Raw genomic sequence first — 22,120 nt, forward strand, 5'->3', positions numbered from 1 at the left:
TGTGTGTAAAAAGATATTCAGGTAATCGAACTAATTTGTTCCCCATGGGTAGGTCGGTATTTGATAATACACTTATTGCTCATCATTGAAGGGCGGGTGTTTGGGGGAGCCAGATTGTGTTCTAACCTTTTCTATTTGGTCATAGCTCCACGAAGCCCTTCATGTATCGAGCGCACTGTTGCTGCTAGCAAAAATCGAGCCATAGGCAGTGAATGCGCCGCGTATGTGGAAGGCTTTGTGAAGCTACGATGGGTGCGCCACTACGAGGCCGCACCGGCACATGAATTGCGCCAGCAGGTGGTGAACAATCGCATTTGTCTGGAGTCTTTGGAATCAGTTAGCAATTATTCGCGGATAGTTGTTTCGCAACAATTGAAAAAAGGTTGAAGATATCAGTTTTCCCATTTGGCTTGGGTGGTCGATCACCATGTAATGTATGATAGGGGCGACACGTATGTTCATCATGATAGCGATGACGCAAAAGAAAAGTAAAGGGAGTGTCATGAACTTACCAAACGTTGCGTTGTGCAGTGAAGAGAAGAAGCCGTGGAGCTTCCAACTTTTGTACGGGAACTTTTCGCGGCGGGTTTTTTGTTTCGCCGGGGCGGGAAGATGGTCCGAGCGTTCATCATAGCGCTGTTGTCTCCATTGACGCGCTCACCGGCCATTCTTAGGTCGACATCCACGCGCTTTCCTTCCAACATCCTAGCATACTCCCGCCTCACCACCAACTTCAACCCACCGCAATCGCCCATCATGGTCGCATCGTCAACTGTATCGTTCGACGACTTTGTCAAGCAGACACGGGAGAAGAAGAAGAACGAGACGCTCGCCCAGCAGTTCCTCGGCGGCGGAAGCCGTGGCCGGAAACCTAATGCCTCCGGTGCAGGCGCAAAGCCGCGGGTCGACCCTGAGAAGCCATCTCTTCTCAGTCGGATAAACGGCAGTGCTGGTGTTCAAAAACGATCGGCGAGTGCGAAGCCAGCCGGCAGCATCGACGGGAAATGGCAACACGACCTCCACAAGCTAAACAATCCCCGCGGTGCAGCCAACACCAGGAACCACCTTGCGCGAACGTCATCGGCATCGCAAGTCGAGCGCAACACGAGGACGTTTGACAAGTTCGCCTCGTCTCTCAACCGGAGTGCGGGCGCACGCAATAATGATGGTGCGGGTATCAGCATCCGAGGTGTTGCAAACGGAGGACCATGCACCGTCATTGCGAGCAACTTTGCACCCGGAACAACAGCAGCAGATATCGAGGCTGTCATGAGCCCCATTGGAGGAGAGACTCTAGGATGCAAGCTCTTGTCTGCAAGCCCAACAGTCATGGTGGAGCTTCAGTTTGCGACCAGGGAAGGAGCTGAGAATGTCATTGCGACGTTCAACAACCAAAAGGTCGGTCTATGCAAGGTTCCGAGCGGAGCGAGACTAATGCAGTGTACAGGCTGATGGCAGACTTCTCTACGTATACATGAAGGATGTCCCTGCGAGCACCCATCTGTCGCTGTCCCGAGCCCCAGCTGGCCGCCTGACCCAATCAGCCGATGACATGGAGATTGACACAGGCGCACGAGCTGGCAGCTTCCAAGATGGACGATACGGCTTCAACGAAGGTGGCCATCGTGACCCACCACGAGGCCCGCGCCGTCGCTACTAAATCATACATTATTTTGACAAACCTTCTTTAAATCTATCATACACGATACCCTTTCACGAACAATGGCGATGAGCGAAAAAAAAGTCCTTGAAGAGAGGTTATGTTAGTCCCTTACGATACACGGATGAAGCGGATTGAGAAACCGGAATATGGCTTTTTCCTTTGGCAACATGGGCATGGAGTCATGCTACACAGACGTTAAGCATAGCCTGTTGGAAATCGTCGAGATAGGACATGGTATCTAGAGCATACTTCTAATTACACTTCCGACAGACACGGCTTCTACCACAGCTGCTTTAATTGCTCTTCCATCCCTGGATTGCGGCATCAACCTCGTTCCTGTACCTTTGCTGTCCCTCGCACTGCTCCAAGAAGACCTTGTACTTGGCGTCCAACAGCTTCTTGACTGCCTTGTCAGCCAACGGCTTTACTGTTTTACCAGGCTTGCTGAGCCGATCCATGATATCCCATAGCGGCTCGCTCTTGCCATCCTTGTCTGTACTGGCGGCCTTGGCGCCCAACATAGCTGCGCCATGCACAACCGCGGCATGTACGTATCGTGGGATGAGCACAGGCATATCGCATGCCGTGGCCATGAGCTCCATGAGTAGGCTGTTCTGGCACTGGGATCCTGACATGAATATAGATGAAATGACATGTCCTGATTTGTTCATCGCCGAAACAATTTGATGCGTCTGTAGGGCAATGAACTCCATTGTGGCATAGTAGTACAGCGCTAGACTGTCAAGACTCTTGTCGGAGCTTAGACCGATGACAGATCCCTTCATGTTGGGATCAGCTATAGGTGAGCGGTTTCCAAAAAGGTCGCCGTAGAAGAAAAAGTGGCGCCCGAGCCAGGAGATATGCGGTGCTTTTTCATTGTCGGCCATTTCGCGTAAGTGTTCGTTCAGGTAGTCGTAAATGTTCGTGTTGTAAGTTTCAGCAACAGAGACAGCCTCATTGAAAGCAGGGTGTGTCTCGATTACGTGCTTGAGCAGTTCACCCGTTGCACTCTGTCCGCCCTCTGCCATCCAGTAGCCTGGTAAGAGCACGTCTCGGTATGGGCCCCATACTCCGTCCACAAAAACGGGGTCGCGGGACATGGCGAGATGGCAGGTAGAGGTTCCTGCAACGGCAGCAAGACGTGTAAAGGCTTGGGAAACGTCGTTCTTGGGTTGATCCATATCGAGCGTGTCCTCGTCGAGCTTGACCTTGGCGCCAACAGTACCAATCCAACCGGCATAAGCATCGATGACGCCGCTGCCGACTGCGATACCGGGCTGAAGGCCCATTTCCTGTGCGGCCTTTTCGCTGAGGGTACCGACGAGCTCACCGGCAGTGAGATAACGTCCATTCTGCCGGAGGGTTAGTTACACTCTAGAAACATCAAAGCGATGGACAAACCACATTATCAACACCCCCCATGCGCTTGAAGTTGTCCTCGCACAATTCCTCAAGACCGATTTCCTTGAGAAAATCCTCCTGCCATCCCTTGACACTTCCATCAACACCGACTGGTACGAAGCCTTGCTTGCAGACAACACTGCAATAGCTCCGGCTCTCGCTTCCAGTGGCAAGATGTGTAAGGGCGTCCGTTAGATCGTAGAACTTGCAACGGTCGAACAACTCTTTTGGCATGTTGTTCTTGAGCCAAAGCACTTTTGGAATCTCCATCTCAATTGACATTTTGCCTCCAACATATCGAAGCAGATTGTGCTTGGTAGCATTGATCTTATTTGTTTCCTCTACAGGCCGATGGTCGAGCCAAAGAATGACGTTGCGGTCGTTGCCATCTTTGTTATCGAAGTTGGGCCCAGTAACCGGGACAGGTTCGTCAGTGTCGTCCCTGAAGACAGCAAGGGAGCATGTGGCGTCGAAGCCAATGCCGCGAACGGTACTCGGGTCGATGTTGTGCTGGTCTATTGCTCGACGAACTGAAGAGCAGATGCATCGCCAAATGTCTGTCGTGGATTGTTCCTGCGTCGTTTTAGTTTTGGCTGATGTTTGTACCTGCAGCAGCATAAATTACATAATAGCCAGTTTGTGGCTGCCAGAGACCAATGTTCTCTGATGCCAGTCCTACAATATCGCCTTGGTCGTTCATGATGCAAGCTCTGGCACTACCAGTACCCACATCGATCCCAATGTAGTGGTCGACTTGAGGGTGGAGCTCATTGCGAGGGTCAGTCGACAGTTGCCGCGACTGCTGGCGCTGCGTCTGTCTGAATGGAATAGCCATAGTTTATGTTTTTTGTGTGCAAAAGGACAGGGACACAGGAGGAGAGAAACAACAGGAGATTAGCAGAACTTGTACTTCTACAAGATAATGTTGAGCAACCAACAGCTGTAGATGCGGGATGAGCTCATAATAGCTCGGGAGAAGCTCTAGCATGGTGGGGGTGGGGCAATTGACAACCCTTAGTTGCTTAGATATTCCATCTAATCCGGCTACTGGCATCTAGGGCCGCGGGTCAAGTGCCGATCTGGTCACGAAAGAGTTGTAGGGAGGTGGGCATCGTCACTTTCGGATCCACTTCTTTTGGTATACCGGCCGCTGTTGGATGCCCGCAACGCCACCCAGAGGCAAGTTTGAGTCTTGGGGATGACTTATCGGTGCAATTCCGGGACAAGCGGAGGAGCAGCATGAGTCAATGTCTACGCGGCTCGTGAGACGTGGAGTGAGAAGAGGGGTTGTAGTAAAACCGAGGGTCCCATGCCGGTGTATGCTCTTCGGTGATACGATTCGCCGCTGTACGCTAGCCAAGCTCCGGCTTCCAACACCAATGCGCGTACACTATAGTTGCCGTTTACATGAGCACGTCAGCATGCTGTTCTCCAGACTTCTCTTACTGCCCCTTGCAGTTGCATCTTCGGTGACGCTCTATGTCGCTCCTGTTCCTGCCTCTGGGGATACGGCCGCAATCGCTTCACCAGTACCCCTCGCCCAGATCGACTACGATGCGGATCAACCAGTCGGCACCCTAGTCTCATATACACCGCCAACCGGCTCCTACTCCACCGACCGCTTATTACGTGTCGGTCTCACTGACCCGAAATCGAGCTCATTACATGGCGTTGTGACTTCAGCGGCGAGCTTCTCCGAGCAATACCACAAGAAGATCGTCATCTACGTTGACGACAAGGGCGAGCCATTTCACGTTGGCTTCAGTACAAGCGCAAAAGGCAGCGGGAAAGAGGTAGAAGTTGAGATACAGAAGAAGAATACCGGACCGAAGCCGGTACTGAACAAGCCCATTGTATTGAATGCCGAAGGAAAGCTGGGTGGAGAAGAGCCAGAGAAGACATTCTTGCAAAAGTGGGTAGAGCTGCAGTTTTTATTAGGAGAAAGTATACTGACAACTATGCAGGTACTGGTGGGCTATCGCTCTCTTTCTGATTGTTCAGCTAGCCGCAGGTGGTGGAGAGAAATAAGGACTGGACAAGCAGGACGTCTAAATAGATGCCCTGTCAAAAACAAGGGGTGTATACAATGTCTGCTGACGTTACTATCCCATGTGATATCTGCTCCCAGTTATAGTGCCTTTCATCGCGTGCACGATCCTCACATGACAGCATTAGCGGCAGTCCGCCAGAACAGTCTTCATATTCAAGGTAAGAGTCATGAGCTATCGTACATTCTATATCATCAGGTTGATGTCAAATCATCTATCATGTTGGGTATAAGTATGCATGCGTCCTGTGGTTCCTCAGGTAAAAGCCGTGGAAGCTGATGCTGAACGGGACTCGGCTGGCGCAGGGACAACCGTCTTGACCAAGGAAGCAAGAGTGGGAATGGATCCGGTGGAAGCAGAATTGCCGGGCGCGCGGGTAGCAGCTGAGGGTGTCGACTTTGGCTGATGGACATCCATGGGCAGGATCTCGGTCTTCAACTCTCTCGTCTTCTTCTGCTTGGGCTCAGGGGCCTTTTCGTTTTCTTGGACGTAGAACTTCCGCAGCAGCATGATTGCCTCCTCTCGAAAGATGCCACCGGTGACGGGATATGGCTTGTCGACGCTGGGACTATCGAAGGGTTAGTGATGGTGACGTGGGTGTGGGTCTTCAAGGGTTGGCGTACTCAGAATGGATCTTGAGCACCCCTCCTGTTCCACCAAAGCGCTCGTTCCAGCATCCAAAGTAGACTGCGCGAATGCCATACTGACGAAGCATTGACGCGCACATGACGCATGGCTCAACGGTGACATAGAGATCTGTCTCGTTGAGGACGGTGATGGGATACTCGGACAATATGCCAGCAATGGCCACAAACTCGGCGTGCCTTGTGCCATTGAGAGTACGATTGGTCTCGTTCATGCCTCGACCAATGACCTGGCCATCTTTGACAAAAACACAGCCGACAGGAGTCTCGTCGCTCTTGAGTGCAAGTTCGGCCTAGCGCAAGGGATGAGTCAGCATTCAAGTCTGTTAGATATGATGTATGAATGTAGGCATGCTGGAGCAGGCGAGCGTGTGCGGCGTGTGCAGGGGTTGTTTTACCATGGCGATAGCCTCGCGCATGAAGCCCTCATGATACGCCCTCTCCTCCGGACCCATGTCGTCTGCCGTGTGAACCGCTTCGTTGTCTTGGCGGTCTTGTTGGAGCACGGTGGAGTGAGATGGGTTGTTTGGCGTGAGCGATTGCTGCGTGAACAGATAGTAGAGGGCCAGGCCGAGGCCGGCAGAGGCCAGCGCAAGAGCCTGCCATGGCTGCTTCCCCTTCAGAATTGCATTCATTCCCCGTGCGTGTGAGGCAGCTGCGACTGTGGGAGATGTTCTGAAACAGAAAGTGCACGTCGGTGATTTGTCTGCGTGGCTCCGATCCAAGACGGTTTCGGCAAGCGCTAGCCGCTCTAGTTTACGTGGAGGCCGCGCCGACCGAGGGCTGAGCATACCTAGAAGAAGCAAGCAACCGTAATCATTGCCATCGCAACAAGCAGGCAGCCACCGACTCCGCTATACCGCACGCCTACACACCTGCTCTACTGCACCGCCACAACTACATTACGCACTCGCAACCCACACCAGCGACCCAGCCCACTTTGTACAAAACCCACACCGACGCTCGTCCAATCCGTCTTACAGTAGCTCCGTCCACACAGCTTGCGCCGTCAGCAAACCGACCCAGACTGCACTCGACATTGCCCTATACTTGTAGCTGAACTCCTACGAGTTTCTAATTCCAAAGTAAACATGACGCTCGCAGAAGAGTTCAAGTCGCGAAATTTCAGTAAGATATCCTCTGCTGCTACTGCCGCTGCCGCTGTTGCATTGTTGCTGACATGGCATCTTTGAAGGTATCTACGGACAATGGTCAGTCGCGTCCCCTCACCACCCTTCCACACGCCACCCAGGCTTCCCACGGATATCACCAAGATACCGCCAGGGGGAATCGCCAAGCATGAGCGGTGTTGGAAGACCATCACACCACTGCACGGTGTGGTAGACTCCAGCACCATCATGACTACTATGCCACACACCTCCATTGCCCTCCGACCATGCCCGCTAACTCCACATTTAGGACCGGAGTGCTGTGTATATTCCTATGCTTTGCGCTGGGCATTGCCAACATCTTTCACGCCAACTTTGTCATTGCGTTCAGCATCGTATGCTTGTACAGTTCCTACCCCTTGTGTCGCACTGGGTATAACGATCTAATTAACGTCGCAGGGTGTGCTCCTTCATCATCATATTTATTGAAATACCGCTCCTTCTTCGCATCTGCCCAACCTCGTCGAAATTCGACGAATTCATCCGCAAATTCAGTTCCAACTATATGCGCGCTGCCATCTATGGTGTAATGAGCGTTATACAATGGATCAGCATCTGGCCCATGGCTACGAGCTTGATTGTCGCGGCCATCTTCCTGATGCTTGCTGCAGTCTTCTATGCGCTTGCCGGCATCAAGGGCCAGCAGTTCCAGGGCAGCAAGACGCTTGGTGGGCAGGGCGTTGCACAGATGATCATCTAAAGAGGAGGCTCACATGGCGGGAACACGGTGAGAGATTGGATGAGAATGGGGTCGATGTGGGCAACGATTGCGAATGTACAGCCTGTTTTGAAATACACACAGGGACCGAGTGCGAATTGGATACTGTCATAACAGCCGCGTCCTGGTGTCGGGCCACGATTGAATCTATTTGTATCACGGGCGAAAAGCCAGGCGTTATTGGGAGATATCTACCACAGGGATTGCCTGAAGCCGAAGGCGTGTGGCCAAACTTAGAGGCACGAGAATGCGATATTATATTTTCACTTCTGTGGTATACCTTTGACAGTCGAATATTGGTCATAAAGTACTACTAGTTAGCCCAAGGCGGGGGAACATACGTAACTGTACATGTGGAGACGGTGCAGGGCCTACTGGAAGGCCTACAAAGTTCTAGAAGCTTGCATTCCCATTTCCATTCTGGGGGTGGTAACGCTGTTCAATCTTTTCATGACATGTAAGCAGGCCATGTTCTCTCACGGACAACACAGGATAGATCACATATGCAGGGATGCGCTGGGCTCAAAAGCAAAGAAAGATTACTGTTGTTGACCTAGACCTAGACTCTGCTCGCCTTTGTGCATGCCGATGAGTGGCTGCTAGGGATTTGCCAGGAACCACACTTTCTCGGCGCGGGGAACACTAGCGGCTTTTTCGTGCCGGGAGTCGCACACATCATTGAAGAGTCTGCAGTATGGCGCGCAGTTGATAAGAAACGTCCTCGTCCTGCATAGTCCGGTCGCGCTGGCTTGACCGGACACTTCACAAGGCTAACGAGATAATTGTGGATAGCCCAAGTTTGCCAGGCTCGAAAGCCTCCACGTAGTTGTTGTTGAAGTCGCATAGTCCTCGATGCGGCATAGTGGCTGGGCATCTCTGATGTGCATGTCCAACGCGATAGACACGATGAATGGATAGACAGCGTTTGGGGAAATGACATGTTCTTCTTCTTCTTCTTTTTTTGGTCAACTCAATGCAATTACCAGGAAGCATACGGCAGAGCAAACAAAGCCAAGTCACCAAATACGCATGCATACCGCGGGCGCTGATGATGGTTGCCGCGTGCCAGACACCAGACGCCAGACGCCAGGGCCCCATGCACCATATCCAGGCATGATGCAAATGCGGGTCACAGAGCTGTCTGCTACTTAAGTCCACCACCCCAGCTTCACCACGCCAATCCACTCTGCGCCATTTGGCAACACCATACCGAACCATCCAATTTTCCTCTTTAGCCTCACTTTGAGTGTCGGGCCTAATTGCGTGTTGTGTGGTGAGTTTGCACTATAAAACCTCGCCCTGTCCCGCAGCATTCGGGCTCTCATTTGCACTGCCCCTCATTGGCTGGCTACAGCTTGGTGGAGCTGGCTGACCACTTCTCTACATTTATCTGTTTCTTCACTGTCGTCAATGCGGCTGTCTGTCTGACGATCTACGTATCAAACAACCAGTCCGTGTCTTACCTGTCGCTGACATTGATTTTCTCTCAGCCTTCCAAGACCCCCCGCAGCCTACCCAACATCTCTACCCCACATAGCCATCGAGCAACGGCTAAGCACACAATGACCGCTCAACCAACAATACCTCCACGCCCATCGCGCTCCCAGGATAGCCGTTCGCCGGCGCCGGGAAGCCATATGGAAGTTCCCAAGATCCCCCCTCGTCCGAACCGCGGTATGGACCGCTCCGTCTCTCCAAGCGGGGACAGATACGCCCCCTCCCCGCTCAACGATCCCACCTATGTACCCGGCGGTCCACCAAAAGATAGCCATCGCCTCAGCACCGAGCTGCCCTCTCGCCCGCCCAGTGTCTCTATGCCCTCACTCGGAGAGGAAGGCACTGAATACGCCAGTTTCGAGGACTTGTCCAAGACTCTCAATGAAGACAACCAGGGTGGCTCTCCACAGCATACCAAGAATGTCGCAGGCGACTTGCCCTTGCATGCTCCGACTGCCTCAGTTCCGAGCTCTACCGCAAAAACACGGATTCAGGCTGTGACGCGGACCGATTCGCAAACAGCAGCAGCCGCTGGCTTTGGCTCGCAACTGTCAGTTGATGACAAGGTTTCGCAAGCCAAGTCTGGCCGTTCTGGCTCGTCAGCTGGTTCACGCCCTAGCTCAATCTACAACGATCAGGATGAGCATGGTATTCCGGAGATTGGCGTACAAGTGCCCATGTTTCGCAATGCCGGAGATGTGCAGGCTCCAAGCCCGGCGCCATTTGCGCAACAGCCTGGATCTCAAGGAGTTGGTTTCCACCAGAAACCCAGTGGTCGTCATCATGGGCGCACAAAGAGCGGCCGCGAGATCTTCCACGGACCTCCTGGCAGCTATGGCATGCACGGCCATGGCAAGATATCGACAGACGAATTCGAGCAAAAGTGGTACGAAAAACACCCCGACGATTTGAAGCGTGAGAAAGCGGGCGAGTATGGCCCTCACATTCAGGAAAACAGAAAAGATTACCACTGGGGCGCGGACAACCTGGAAAAACTTGTGCACACAAGGTCGCAAGACGTTGGAGTGGGTACGTTACTTGATCCTATGAGACGAATATGCATTTGGTATTAAACTTGTTGTGCAGGCACTAGCCGGGATGTCGTTGGAACTCCCGATGAGCAGATTGGTTACAGGGCCACCGAGGAATATGCCTCAAGGATGGCTTCTCCTAGACCGCAGTCTTCTGGCGTGACTTCTTTAAACAAAACTCGCCACGCTGACTCCCCACTTCGTAACGAGGCCGGCCAGGAGGTAAATGACAAGGGAGAAGTCATTCATATTGATCCGCCTACACACCGTTCTAGTAAGGTTCATGGTGGAGGTTACGACCCTCCAACCGCAGACCTTGGACCGCGAGGCGGTAACACTAATGCTGAGGGTGGATGGGTTACCGAGCGCGGATATGGTACACCTATCCTTGCTTCTGATGAACTGAAGAAGCACCCAGATGCTGAGTGGAGGCAACCTGCTGTGTCACCTGAGCTCGAGCGCCACGGCAATGAATACATTTCCAATGAGGACGGCACGTCACAGTACATCACCAAGCAGCGCACCTCCAGTAGGAGCTCTAGTAGGAACAGGAGCACGCAACAGCAACGCGTGATTCCGAGCCCAGCGCAGTATGAACACAGCAGCACTCCGCTTGAGTCGCATAAAGAATATGAACCGCTCTTCGCAGAGGATGAAGAGACCAAGAAGCCTAACTCAAAGGTTGACGAGGTCAAGCGTCCTAGTTATGCTCGCCACCACTTCCCAAGCCAAGATGTTTGGGAGGACACACCTGGTAGTCTGCAGCTCGAGACTACCGTTGATACTCCCCAGGAGCCTGAAGAGCCTCAAACCGCCGTCAGCAAAGGAGATGTCAGTCCTGCCAAAGCATTCGAAAGCCCAGAAACAGAGGAGCAACGCAAGCGCCAGATCACTGAGGAAGATCAAAAGTCATTCCTTTCTGACCATACGAAGCAATTCGCTGCCGAAAACAAGCTTCTTGGAAAAGTGCGAGACGAGACATCAGGCCGCCCCGGTATGCAGCAACGTTTCCCAAGTCAGGATATCTGGGAAGACGCGCCGTCACACGGACACCTCGAGACCACGGTCAGCACGCCCCAGATAGAGGAAACGAACGAGTACGCCGAAGATTCCCCACAGGATCATAAATCCTTCGTCCCCGCTCAGCCTAGTATTCCTGCCCGACCTGTCAGGAAGGAGTCACCTGCTGGGGGAACGAGAGTACCTATCATTCCCGAACGCCCGAGAGGGCATACCTCAGCACGCCCAACCAAGTCATCTACTGGCCCTTCAGAAAATGGTTCAAATGCAGAGTCACAAGCCAGCGAGAACGAAGCTTCACCGCACAAGGCAAGATCAGTGCTGACTGGTCGTCCAGCTGGAGGCAAAATTGCTGCTCTCCAAGCCGGCTTTCTCAAAGACCTCAACAGCAAAATTGGTCTAGGGCCACAAGGCCTTCCTAAAGTTAAGGAACCTGAGCCGGAAGTCGAAGAAAAGGAGATTACACCGCTGCAAGATGCTCGAAAGAGCCGGGCCAAGGGCCCACAGAGGAGGAAGCCTGCTTCGTCTCCAGCTCCAGGCGATGCGGTTGCCACAACTGCTGTGCCAGCCCAGAAACTGAGTGTTGGACCTGTGACTGCAATCTGGAGCTTTGTTGAAGACGGTAGCCTCGACGTTCCAGCTGCCAAGATGGCTGTGCAGATACAGAAATCACTCGATGTTCCTGCAAAGGTTGAAGAGCCCGTCGCCACCAAGGCTGCAACGGACGAGAGCGCTGTGCCAGAATCAGAAAAGCCTCAACTGGCCAAAACTTTGTCAAAGGACGAGGCTCAGCCTGCTTCTGCAACTGAGACAAAGACTGAGACGAAGACTGAAAATACTTCCTTGTCAGAGCAGGTGTCCTCTGTGGCGTCCGGTACTCTTGAATCGTTCACGTCCAAGGTGTCAGCTGCCTTGAAGCTAGAGGATCCCGTGGTGACGGAGAAAGCCCCTGGGTCCGCTGACGCCCCTGGTGCCTTTCCTGGTTCAGGCCCAGACGCAGTAGACGGAGGCAACGTCAAGAGTGCTGAATCTGACAGCAAGAAAGTAGATGAGCCGGTCGTTAGTAAGTCTACTGAGGAGAAGGCATGATGATCTGTCTTGTTTGTAGAGAAGTATGATGTGAAGGAATATACACGATCTTTTCATTGTTGTCTCGAGTTAGATTTCAGTATAGCAATCAAAGTCTGGATTACTTTTGTTTGCAACGAGAGTTTTTTGTTTGTCTGTTCATGCAATGCTAAGTGAGAGAATGAGAATTAACAACAACATGATTGTCATTCCGTTTGACTTGGGGGGCATGCATGTCTTTGTCCTCTTGCGTTGTACAACGTGTAAAAGGTATCGTTTCGGTACTCGATCTTCTTGATGAGGAAGTAACTCAAGTGCTTGACGTTGCCAGCTTGGAAACTATTGATTTTAACACTGCTAGTCGCCCTCCTCACTGGAAATGTCTTCACTATCGCCCTTTTCAGCTAATCTGACACTACATCCTCGTTCGCATCCAGATCTGCAAGCATATCAGCCAACACCTCAACTGACGCCTGCCGCGAAGGATGACCATCTCGTAGCGTGCGAGCTTCAATAGCGACAACACTCTTCATCAGTTCCACTGCCCTGTCCACCTGTCCAAGCGCATAGTATGCTAGCGCAAGCATGTGCTGCGACATCATTCGATCCGGATGCTCTGGCTCTAGCGTCTTATCCTTCATGTTCATGATATGTTCCAGCAACGACACTGCTCTTTGCATCTGTCCGTCCAAGTAATATGATTCTGCGAGGGTGTGCTGCGAGTCCAGTCGCTCTGGATGCTCTGGCGGCAGCGTCCTTTCCCTATATTTCACAATTTTTTCTACAAGTGGCAACACCTTGTGGATCTGGTTATCACTGCTGTATGCTATTGCGAGCGTGTGTTGCAACGATAGTAGTTCATCGTTCTCTGGCTCTAGCGTCTTCTCCACTACTTCAATAACATCTTCCAGAAGAGCTATCGCCTTATGCCCCTGTCCGTCGAAACTGTATGCTACTGCGAGACATTCCTGCGATTCCAGTAGGCTTGGGGCCTCTGAAGATGAGGTCTTCTCTCTTATCTTTACTATGCGCTCCAACAGTGGTATCGAATTTCGCGTCTGTCTATCGTATGTGTATGCTACCGCGAGATGATACTGTGAACATAGGCGGTCTGGATCGTCCTCACTAAGGCGATCTCTATCCTGATATGACTTTTCCAGCCATACCAATGCCTCCTGGAACCTGCCTTCTTCTCGCAGACAGATCCCAAATCGCAGACACAGCTCAGAAAGGTCATCCGTGCTGCAGTGCTGCCCACTGTTAAGCAACCGGAGCGCGTGCGGCAAATACGCTCTCCAAACGGTCTGGTTCCCGTAACATGCGAATGGGAAGACGTCGGCAACATGTCGGATTGCATCCTCTACTACCTTACTTGCATCGCCATTCTTCTTGACCCAGATCCGTGTTGCTAAGTGCACAAGTCGGTGGATATCGTACCACTCTTCCTTATCCGGCTCTGTATGTTTTTCACTCTCTTCTTGCGTTTCTTGAGTGCCGCCATCGCGTCTTACTAGAAAGGAGTATCCGCACAGCGTGCCAATGGCCTTTTCCATCTCCTCTTCCGAATTTGTGTTTGGCAGCAAAGACCGCGGTACGGCTTTCCACTCTATACAGGATATAAACTCCAGCAAATCTGCCGCAAATATATCGTGCTCGCGTAGCTGGCTGAAAGACACCACCCACGTAGTCGCCACTGCGTTCGCTGAGCCTTTGTATCGTGTGTTGTCGCGAAACTCTCTGCTTAGTAGACCGATAAGGTCTTGTTCGGTATTATGCAGTAGTCGAAGATATTTCGCGATTGTCATCCGATTCATATTCAGGTACGCAGCCGCCTGTGCGATAGCCAGTGGTAGACGTGTTAGTTCTTCTAGTAGCTGGTCTCTCGCGGTGTGGTCACGGAGAAGCTCTTTCCTGATTAGCGACTTCGAGAAAAAATCGATCGCGTCCTGACGATCCATGGCCTCCAGCTCTAGCACATCGTACGGTGTTAATGACACTGCTACTTCCATCGTGCGTGTTGTGTACAGTATTATACCGCTCTCGCTCTTTGGTAGATAGTCAAAAATCCCCTGTGACTCTGTTGTTCCAAACAAGATGCTAGGGTCGTCAGCGTTATCCACCACCATCAGCCACCGCCCTGCTCGACTCGAGCTCAATCTTTGCTTCACCAGCTCTTTAATGTCTTCCTTGTCATCTGCCCCCTGTAGTATACCCAGAACCTTTGCAATGCTTACACATGCCTGCTCAAAGCTCTCCATGCTTAGCACAGGCACCCAGAAGATCGAATACTCTGGCCATTTATCTTTTACGCTGTATGCAAATTGTAACACCAACTGTGTCTTTCCTGTCCCACCAAGCCCCACAATGGATAGCGCCTGGCAGTCCTGGCCCACCATTAGCCTTTGCTGCAAGATGTGAAGCTCTTTTCTACGTCCAACAAAGTGTTGGTTCATAAGAAAGGGTATGTGGTAGTTAGGTTTGGGTACGTTTCCTGTTGCTGCATCAGTGCGCTATTACAAGTCGCAATATAGGACGGCTGCAGCAGTACTTACCACTCGCCTCTCTCATTGCTCCTTCTACCGTATGCAACTTGGACGGCTCTGCTGGTGGTATCGCCAACAAAATTTCCTTCGCATATGCGGCCGCAGTTCCCGCTGCGTACGGTTGCCACAACTTGTTTTTGTGTGAGTCTGCATAGTCGCAGACACCGCGTATAACGAGACACGGAAAGCTATTCATTAGCCCTGCTGCTTCCATCTCAAAACACAGTACTTTGCCGAGCCCAACGCTAACTTTGTCTCGTTCAGCAGCACTCCGTATTACTTGGTTGCCGGACGCAATACTGCCGTAGTGCACCACTACTTCCTCCCCGATGGGGCGTGCCTGTCGGGCCTCCTGTCTGTCAGGGCTGCACCTGTCGCACGTCTGCCCCGCAACATGGTCGTATGTTGCTTCAAAAAGCACATCAGCCCCTGCGTTGCTGCGTTGAAACTTGGGGATACCCTCCAGCTTAGAGATGTACTCAGTGAGCTTGCTTTTACCACGCAGGTTGTTAGCCTTTACCCACGCGACAGCTGCCAACAGTACCTCGGGCGGTGCATCAATCGATCCGGTTCGTTCAAAGCCGCCTGGTGTTGTTTTCCCCATATCATACTGTACCACACCGGCGAGATTCCCGTGGGGCTGACTGACAACAACGTCACCTAAGCGGACGTCTGCTTCAGAACTCGGGACACCGCCACCAATGCCGACCATCAATCTAAATTGAATATTTTTGAACGTTGCTTGCATTCGAGTTGCCGCTACGGCTGCTGGATTATTGCCGATCCGGCCGGCAGGCAGACACACAATGGCGACGTTGTGACCACCGATGGAACCTAGTGAATACAGATTCTTGTCATTATCAGCTAGTAGGTTGTGTCCCAGACCAGCATGCTCCTCGTCAAGCATCTCCTGTGCCGCCGCCATCTCGACAGGCAGCGCACACACCCATCCTACTGTGTAGTCTTCGGGTCGCAGCTGGCGTGCCATGTGTTGTCATAATAGTGGTAGAGACAAGAATAACTGTAGTACATCAAGGATGGTAGAGGTGAATTGTTGGCGCCGCAGCTAAGAAGCTGCTTAGCCTGACGACGTGCATAATCCCTGGCTGCTCACATGATGAGGTGGGCCGTTAGTGTGCAGCAGATGTTGCTGCAGTTGGGAAGAAAGGTGTGGGGGCAGAACAACAACACGCTCACTGGTCGGACATGAGGAACCTTGCTGCATTTAGACTAGGGAGTGGCGTAGCGCCATGTCCTCCTCTGTACGCGACTACGAGTACAAAGGACACATGGATAAATTCTTGTTCTACTTCATCAATAAATACTACACGAAATTGGCCTCTTTCAGATCAGATCCTCTCCCCATATGGCGCCCCCTCAAGCTTAAACCCACCAGGCTGCAGCTTCTGGAACACACCAGCAGGATCGTACTTCTTAGAGACAGCCTTGAGCTTAGCCAGCTTCTCCTTGCCATAACTTGGGATAACATTTTGGTGCGGCCCAGCATAGTTCAGGTAAATGAAGTCGTGATACTTGCCCCGTCTCTTTGCTTCTGCCTTTGCTGCACTCATGAAATTCTGAGCGGCTCTTTGGATCTTGATGTCTTGAGAAGCGTCCTCCCATACCAGGTAGAGGAGGCTGTGCATTAATGGTCCGTCGGTAGGAGAGAGGCCGAGCGCGTTGCCGCCTTTCTTGCTCATCTTTTGCATGGCGGGCACAGTGAAGGCTTGAAATGTCAGCGAGCCCTTGTTGGGCATGGTGGTGAAGTCCTTTCGATGGCGTTCTTGGAGCCAGTTCATGAGTTTTCGATCCAGTTTGAAGGTAGAAGCCCAGAATGCGTAGCGGTGACCGTTGGGCATCTGATCGGTAATCAGGGAGGTGTCATTTGCCAAAGTTCTGTTCATGGTGACGGTATTTATCGAAGTAATATTGAGGTACTTCTCGAGGATAGGTGGGGGATTGAGCTCGTTTACAGGCTCGAGGTACTCTAGTTGGATTTGTGCGCCCGCTTGGCCAGCTGCCAGAGCAAATGAGAGAATCTGGCCAGATTTGGGGTCTTTGTTGGCGTCTTCTGCCATCGAAGCAAAGGCATCGATAAGAAGCGGGTAAGTAGCTTCCGTGTGAACTCGGGTTCCGCCCCACATCAAGCCCTGGGGAATCGTCTCCATCTCAAATCGGGTGACAATACCGAAATTGTTCCCACCTCCACGAAGTGCCCAGTAGAGATCTGGGTAGATGGTCGGGGTGACAGTGACGATAGCGCCTGTCGCAGTGACGACTTCAAAGGAAGCAACGTTGTCGCAAGCATATCCATAGATACTGGATTGGTGACTGATACCCCCGCCGAGAACAAGGCCAAGGCCTACCTCTGATGCGCGGCCACCCATGACAGCAAGGCTGTGTTGACCAAGTTTTTCATATACCGGCCCCCATCGATTTCCTGGCCCTATAAATGCGGTTTTTTGGTCGCTGGAGAGTGTGATTTCGTTCATGTCCTCCATGTTTACCGTGATGCCATCTTGAATGCTAGATGCGCCAGGGAAGGCAGTATGTCCACCACCCTTTACAGCAAAGGGACACTGAGTAAGACGAGACATGAGTACCAATATTGATACATCTTGCGCAGTCGACGGCTTCAACACACAGGCTGGGTCCACCAAAGATGCTTGTGTAGACCAGTATCTACTGGTGAATGCATCGTACGCGGGTGATCCGCTAATGAGAAGCTCATTTCCAAAGATAGTTTTGAGAGCACCGCACTTTGTTAAGAATCAGAGATGCCCTTGATAGATAACAATATGACTTACAGCCGCCATACATCCGGTTGAGATAGCACGCTTTTCACTCAACGCAGCCAGGGCAGGAATAGCGGAGACATTGACACCGTTGGTAGCCAGAGCCTCTACAATGTTGAAGTCCGGGGACTCAAAAACGTCTTGTGCAGAAGCAATGACAGAAAGAGCCCCAAACGAGGCAACCAAAGAGGCTTTCATAGCGTGCGGCGCTGTGTCTTGCAATTAGCTTGGTAAAGAGAATGCGTCCAAAGCAGGGGATGTGCCTCAAGTGACAGTTATGGCACTCAGTGGTCACTTATAAGAATTGATGAATGTCCCGGAGCGCAGCTGCGTTAAGAAACTGACATTTCGCTCTGCATTTAATGTCTGGAAATCAGGCGAAGGATCGCATCTAGCTGCAGGGTGCAATTCAACTGACCACAGGCTACATGTGCAAGGGCTAGATAGTGTACAGGGTAACAAGGATATATTTTCCCAACCGAGGATGATGCTAACCCGGAGTGGCGACTCATTAAGCTATTCTTAAGCAATAGCTGTAAGGAAAATCTGTCTCTCTTTAGGACGTCATCATTCTTTTTACTAGGTACGAGTCGATAGTATACATCGTCGGTCGATGAAATGGTTTCAAATCTCGCCACCACAACATCGTCCTTGGTTGGGAAGACATACCCTAGTTACTCTGTACGCGCACAATCAAAGCGTTGCAGTGACTGTTCTCAATCCACCACTCATGGGCAGCCGAGAATTCTTTACTCGCTGCTGTGCCACATACTGTGCCGCCTTGGCTGCGAGATGTAGTGGCATGATAGAAAACTGACGGGTGCATTAGGATTTCGGGGTTAAGCTCAGTAGGATCTAGATGCAGGGATGCGCAGTCTTTACTCTCAGATTGCGTGTTGACTCGAGCCGAAAGTCCACTTTTGCATCTGGTGAAGCCCTTAATGTGAAGGAACAGCAGCAACCCACCAGTATGCCAAATACAAGCTGGCTCGCAGGATATTAGGGATCATCGACTACGTATTTACGCCTCGTAATTCCCGTTTTGTCTAAGACCTACGCCGTCGGAAGAGGGCACTCTATGCCCTGTATGAGCCCTAACCAATATCATAGTCGGCAGAGCTTTCCAGCCAATGTCGAGGGAAGAGGTTGGCCGTTGGGCGCACGCGAAGCGGACGCTAAATCCGTGCCGCCAACATGCATGTGCCGCTTGGGCCCAGACGCCTCATCTTTTCAAGATTCTCCGTGAAGGGATTGCTCTATTTGAGCCCCAAGCCCGCTCTATCTTCGTGCGGGAAGTTCGTATCGCCAAGATGCGGCAAATTCTTCCTTGATGAAGATGGTACCGAGGAGCAACAGCAATCAGCACAACGAGTTTTTCGAGAAGCAACCTACCACCAGAAACCCCATTGCTTTGCACAATCTCGTGAATCTTCATCTGTATCAGCTAAAAAGCATCAAAGAGTTTCGATCTCCATGTGCTAGCTGAAGCGAGAGGTCTTTCCAACATGCCATTAAAGTATACACGACCTACTGTGTAGGATCTCCCAAGGCAACCACTGATCTCAAATCACACGTTTCACAAGGGCAACTTCAGGGTACCAAACATCGATCTTCCCTGCAAATCTTCTTAACATGACGATATCCGCTGTTGGGGGGCCCGCAGTCATACGCTCGGCACAGCAAATTGAGCGCCCGTCCCCCCTTCGCAACATCGACCGACTAGGTCTCGACAACTGTGACGATTTACGCCTACGCCGCAAAGGCAAGTGATAGTACGCACCCCATTATCTGGATAAGCCGAACATGCTGGAAAGTACAACTACCGCCAGTGTTTTGCCTGGCTATTACCTTGCTATGCTCTTCCCTCCCCTCCCTCCGTTTCTGAACTTTTTTTCTTTCGTCGTAATCGTCTCGTTTCAGTCAAATCCAGCCAAAACATGTCGACGCTCACCAACGGTTTTGCTCAGGGCACAGTGCTCAAAGTTGCATACTCAATGCTCAGTCTCACAAGCTCTGTCGTCCTCGCCAGGATATGTGTCAATATCGCTAAGCCAAAACGGCTGACGGCGTCTGACTACTTTGTCTTTGCCGGCTTCGCTTTCTATGTTGCAAAGTGCGCGCTGTATATTGCTGTATCGCCGTATATGCAGAGAGTGTATGCTGTTGTGAATGGAGAGACTGCACCCTACCCGGAGCTAGCGCACGATGCGGTTGTTATGACGAAGATGGTGTTTGCTGCTTTCAACTTGTTTTGGGGGGTGTTGTGGGCGATCAAGTGCTCGCTGTTGCTACTTTATCGGAGATTGTTGGTCGGGTTATCCAGGTGTTATACTGTTGTGTGGTGGGGCATCGTTGGGATTTGTGTACTTGTAAGTAATTACCAGAACGTTGTGTTAGCTGTCAACTCACTTTGGTTATAGACCTTCTTTGGAAACTACCACTTTTACTTCAAATCATGTGGCACTCCGTCTGGTTTTTGGACGGGAGGTTGTGTGAGTCTATCCGCTGTCCATCTTGAGAATGACGACTAATGCTTTCTTGCTACAGGGAGGGAAAGCTCGACATAGTGCTCAACTCTTCAGCTTGTATTTTTCCTTTGTTGCAGATACATCTACGAATTTGATGAGTACGTATTCCTACGATACTTGGATGTGGCATGAATTGCTAACTCGCGACTGTCACAGTCATGGCTCTTCCCATATGGCTCACGTGGAGCCTTCAGATGCCGCGTAGGAAAAAGATATCAATGCTATGTCTGTTCGGAACAGGGTTTGTCTGCATACTATTCGCCTGTCTGCGTGTCACTCAGGTAGCTGTGAACGCATCCAAGCCTGAGGCAGTGGGCGCACCACTTGATCCCACATGGCTTGCTATTTGGGGCATGGTGGAATGTTCAATCGGTAAGTTGGGTTCCCATTTACATGCGTTCCAACGCTTATGTCACCACAGCCGTCATCATCGGGTGTTGTCCTGCATTCGCAGTCTTAACAAATTCAGCCCGTACCAAGACCTCCTATGACTCCCATGGCTACCGGAGACAAGCAGATAGCAATACAAATCAGAAACACGGTAGCAGAATAGAATTAGGAACCATTGGAAGTAGAGCGACGCGCGATATAACAAAGGCGGTCGGGCTGAACACTATAGACTTACACTGGTTGTGTGCCCAAAACAGTCAGGAGGAATTGAGAGTCAAGCACGGTAGTAGTATCATGGTTTCAACCACCGTTACGCAAGACTCTGTGGATAAGTCTGAGATATGTTGAAATAAAAATACGTACCCGATCTTCCATAGTGAGAACGAACAGTGCGAGAAATATCATCTATCTATTCGATTTCATCTTGGCTTTTCCTCCTTCATAGCGAGGCAATAGATCATCTTTCATCTGTGTTGTGGAAGAGCGCACGGGGAAGAAGCTGTCATTGTTACGCGCTAGTAGTCTGTGCCTAACCTGAACACAATGTCCTCTTGAATGAACGTCAAGATTGGGAGTGAACATAGCTCAACGCATACCCCGCAGATCCCGCATTTTGAACTGTAATCATAGATTGGAAAACTCAAAGTACACGTCAAGTGTAGCTTCGCAGCGGATCGCGATTGAATCGAGCCGCTGACGGAGGACCAAGGGTGGCGGTCCGGCCAACCCGGCATGATTGTAAGTGTGTCATATCCAACCATTACTGTGTAAGTCTTGGAATCATACATTCGACGGATTTGGAGTAGCACGGGAATTATCAAACTAAACACTATTCTGTGGTTACCACATGGATGTTTCGTAGTGTAAGACGACACGGTGGAGACATGGTTTGCAGGCTCGGTATCACGTAACGGAATAGAAAATGGTTGAGAAAAAAAGGCATGCGTAGTTATGTCTCACAGTGATAACATCGCAGCCTTCAGGTAACGATGATGAAATGGCGATCAGCGGCAATATTCCGATTTTACAACAAGTTATGTCTTTCGCACAAGAACTGTAGAATGGCATGCTAAGGCGGTAATATTCGCCTCTACTGCGCTGTACCACCGTACAGTAGTACTGCATATTAGCATGCATGTAATTTTAATGGGCAAGAGAAAAGGGAACACGTCTCTCACTATACAGCATGTCTCTACCACCGCAGTCGCTGCTTTAGCCGTGGGTATAGATACTACCAGACTCACGGTGTCTGAGGGCAGAATTTAGCGGTGTAATAGCGGCGAGAAGGGACTTGGTACTTCTTAGCAGCGTAAGCAAGACCCACGGTAATCCTACTTCGCTCTGTGTAAATACGAATGAGCGACATGTTAATTTTCATGGCCGAGATTGAAGCGAAAAGGAAAAAAGGAGGCGAGTTATTGCTCATAAGGGCAGCGCTCGCTGTGCTTCTCGAGTCGTTACTGTTATCGTGCTGCGCGACGGTCCGGAACAGATGTCTAGTATTGTACAGGCTGCGAGGCAGACAAAGGCCAATCAGCATCCTAGTCCTAGCTGGCGCGGCTTCGGGAGGGGTCTCCATGCCTATTTTGGTGGCTCTGCCAGTCG

At 51.2% G+C, this 22,120-nt stretch overlaps 9 protein-coding genes across 9 annotated transcripts; 5 read left to right on the plus strand and 4 right to left on the minus strand.

Moving 5' to 3' along the window:
• Positions 1-756: 756 nt before the first annotated feature.
• On the plus strand, positions 757-1,660 carry COCSADRAFT_97995 (uncharacterized protein; the record flags this gene model as incomplete). Its single annotated transcript, XM_007705032.1, has 2 exons — positions 757-1,398; positions 1,448-1,660. The coding sequence occupies 2 exons, from the start codon at positions 757-759 to the stop codon at positions 1,658-1,660; spliced, it is 855 nt and encodes a 284-aa protein (XP_007703222.1).
• Positions 1,661-1,717: 57 nt separating this feature from the next.
• On the minus strand, positions 1,718-4,015 carry COCSADRAFT_236511 (uncharacterized protein). The gene is made up of 3 exons (XM_007705033.1): positions 3,690-4,015; positions 3,065-3,637; positions 1,718-3,015 (listed from the first exon to the last, which is right to left on the minus strand). Exons 1-3 carry the CDS (start codon positions 3,897-3,899, stop codon positions 1,957-1,959), a joined length of 1,842 nt encoding a protein of 613 aa, XP_007703223.1. The 5' UTR covers positions 3,900-4,015; the 3' UTR covers positions 1,718-1,956.
• A 470-nt stretch (positions 4,016-4,485) lies between these two features.
• On the plus strand, positions 4,486-5,092 carry COCSADRAFT_29156 (uncharacterized protein; the record flags this gene model as incomplete). The annotated part of the gene is made up of 2 exons (XM_007704841.1): positions 4,486-4,976; positions 5,029-5,092. 2 exons carry the CDS (start codon positions 4,486-4,488, stop codon positions 5,090-5,092), a joined length of 555 nt encoding a protein of 184 aa, XP_007703031.1.
• A 275-nt stretch (positions 5,093-5,367) lies between these two features.
• Positions 5,368-6,211, minus strand: COCSADRAFT_98108 (uncharacterized protein; the record flags this gene model as incomplete). Its single annotated transcript, XM_007705034.1, has 3 exons — positions 5,368-5,680; positions 5,736-6,049; positions 6,155-6,211. The coding sequence occupies 3 exons, from the start codon at positions 6,209-6,211 to the stop codon at positions 5,368-5,370; spliced, it is 684 nt and encodes a 227-aa protein (XP_007703224.1).
• Positions 6,212-6,557: 346 nt separating this feature from the next.
• Positions 6,558-8,002, plus strand: COCSADRAFT_39566 (uncharacterized protein). Its single transcript, XM_007704871.1, has 4 exons — positions 6,558-6,884; positions 6,952-6,967; positions 7,176-7,268; positions 7,325-8,002. The coding sequence occupies exons 1-4, from the start codon at positions 6,848-6,850 to the stop codon at positions 7,623-7,625; spliced, it is 447 nt and encodes a 148-aa protein (XP_007703061.1). The 5' UTR covers positions 6,558-6,847; the 3' UTR covers positions 7,626-8,002.
• A 975-nt stretch (positions 8,003-8,977) lies between these two features.
• Positions 8,978-12,455, plus strand: COCSADRAFT_39567 (uncharacterized protein). Its single transcript, XM_007704872.1, has 2 exons — positions 8,978-10,169; positions 10,227-12,455. Exons 1-2 carry the CDS (start codon positions 9,206-9,208, stop codon positions 12,278-12,280), a joined length of 3,018 nt encoding a protein of 1,005 aa, XP_007703062.1. The 5' UTR covers positions 8,978-9,205; the 3' UTR covers positions 12,281-12,455.
• Positions 12,456-12,545: 90 nt separating this feature from the next.
• On the minus strand, positions 12,546-15,036 carry COCSADRAFT_123993 (uncharacterized protein). The gene is made up of 3 exons (XM_007705035.1): positions 14,812-15,036; positions 13,342-14,750; positions 12,546-13,227 (listed from the first exon to the last, which is right to left on the minus strand). The coding sequence occupies exons 1-3, from the start codon at positions 15,014-15,016 to the stop codon at positions 12,664-12,666; spliced, it is 2,178 nt and encodes a 725-aa protein (XP_007703225.1). The 5' UTR covers positions 15,017-15,036; the 3' UTR covers positions 12,546-12,663.
• A 1,071-nt stretch (positions 15,037-16,107) lies between these two features.
• COCSADRAFT_344945 (uncharacterized protein) lies at positions 16,108-17,795 on the minus strand (the record flags this gene model as incomplete). Its single annotated transcript, XM_007705036.1, has 2 exons — positions 16,108-17,561; positions 17,610-17,795. 2 exons carry the CDS (start codon positions 17,793-17,795, stop codon positions 16,152-16,154), a joined length of 1,596 nt encoding a protein of 531 aa, XP_007703226.1. The 3' UTR covers positions 16,108-16,151.
• A 1,689-nt stretch (positions 17,796-19,484) lies between these two features.
• Positions 19,485-20,881, plus strand: COCSADRAFT_344955 (uncharacterized protein). The gene is made up of 5 exons (XM_007705037.1): positions 19,485-19,966; positions 20,018-20,089; positions 20,145-20,223; positions 20,282-20,497; positions 20,547-20,881. Exons 1-5 carry the CDS (start codon positions 19,535-19,537, stop codon positions 20,861-20,863), a joined length of 1,116 nt encoding a protein of 371 aa, XP_007703227.1. The 5' UTR covers positions 19,485-19,534; the 3' UTR covers positions 20,864-20,881.
• The last annotated feature ends 1,239 nt before the right edge of the window (positions 20,882-22,120 follow it).

This window comes from Bipolaris sorokiniana (assembly GCF_000338995.1).
Source record: "Bipolaris sorokiniana ND90Pr unplaced genomic scaffold COCSAscaffold_13, whole genome shotgun sequence".
Lineage (NCBI taxonomy): Eukaryota > Fungi > Ascomycota > Dothideomycetes > Pleosporales > Pleosporaceae > Bipolaris > Bipolaris sorokiniana.

Bases quoted from the DNA above. Each gene is read 5' to 3' on its own strand.
- COCSADRAFT_39567 (XM_007704872.1), top strand. From the start codon at position 9,206: ATGACCGCTCAACCAACAATACCTCCACGCCCATCGCGCTCCCAGGAT. The intron at 10,170-10,226 runs GTACGTTACTTG...CTTGTTGTGCAG, and splicing joins GTCGCAAGACGTTGGAGTGG to GCACTAGCCGGGATGTCGTT.
- COCSADRAFT_236511 (XM_007705033.1), bottom strand. From the start codon at position 3,899: ATGGCTATTCCATTCAGACAGACGCAGCGCCAGCAGTCGCGGCAACTG. The intron at 3,638-3,689 runs GTAATTTATGCT...AAAACGACGCAG, and splicing joins AGCCACAAACTGGCTATTAT to GAACAATCCACGACAGACAT. The intron at 3,016-3,064 runs GTTTGTCCATCG...ACCCTCCGGCAG, and splicing joins TGGGGGGTGTTGATAATGTG to AATGGACGTTATCTCACTGC.
- COCSADRAFT_39566 (XM_007704871.1), top strand. From the start codon at position 6,848: ATGACGCTCGCAGAAGAGTTCAAGTCGCGAAATTTCA. The intron at 7,269-7,324 runs GTACAGTTCCTA...TTAACGTCGCAG, and splicing joins GCGTTCAGCATCGTATGCTT to GGTGTGCTCCTTCATCATCA.
- COCSADRAFT_123993 (XM_007705035.1), bottom strand. From the start codon at position 15,016: ATGGAAGCAGCAGGGCTAATGAATAGCTTTCCGTGTCTCGTTATACGC. The intron at 14,751-14,811 runs GTAAGTACTGCT...ATGCAGCAACAG, and splicing joins AGCAATGAGAGAGGCGAGTG to GAAACGTACCCAAACCTAAC. The intron at 13,228-13,341 runs GTAGCATACACA...CTGGAATCGCAG, and splicing joins GTTCACAGTATCATCTCGCG to GAATGTCTCGCAGTAGCATA.
- COCSADRAFT_344955 (XM_007705037.1), top strand. From the start codon at position 19,535: ATGTCGACGCTCACCAACGGTTTTGCTCAGGGCACAGTGCTCAAAGTT. The intron at 20,090-20,144 runs GTGAGTCTATCC...TTCTTGCTACAG, and splicing joins GTTTTTGGACGGGAGGTTGT to GGAGGGAAAGCTCGACATAG. The intron at 20,498-20,546 runs GTAAGTTGGGTT...ATGTCACCACAG, and splicing joins CATGGTGGAATGTTCAATCG to CCGTCATCATCGGGTGTTGT.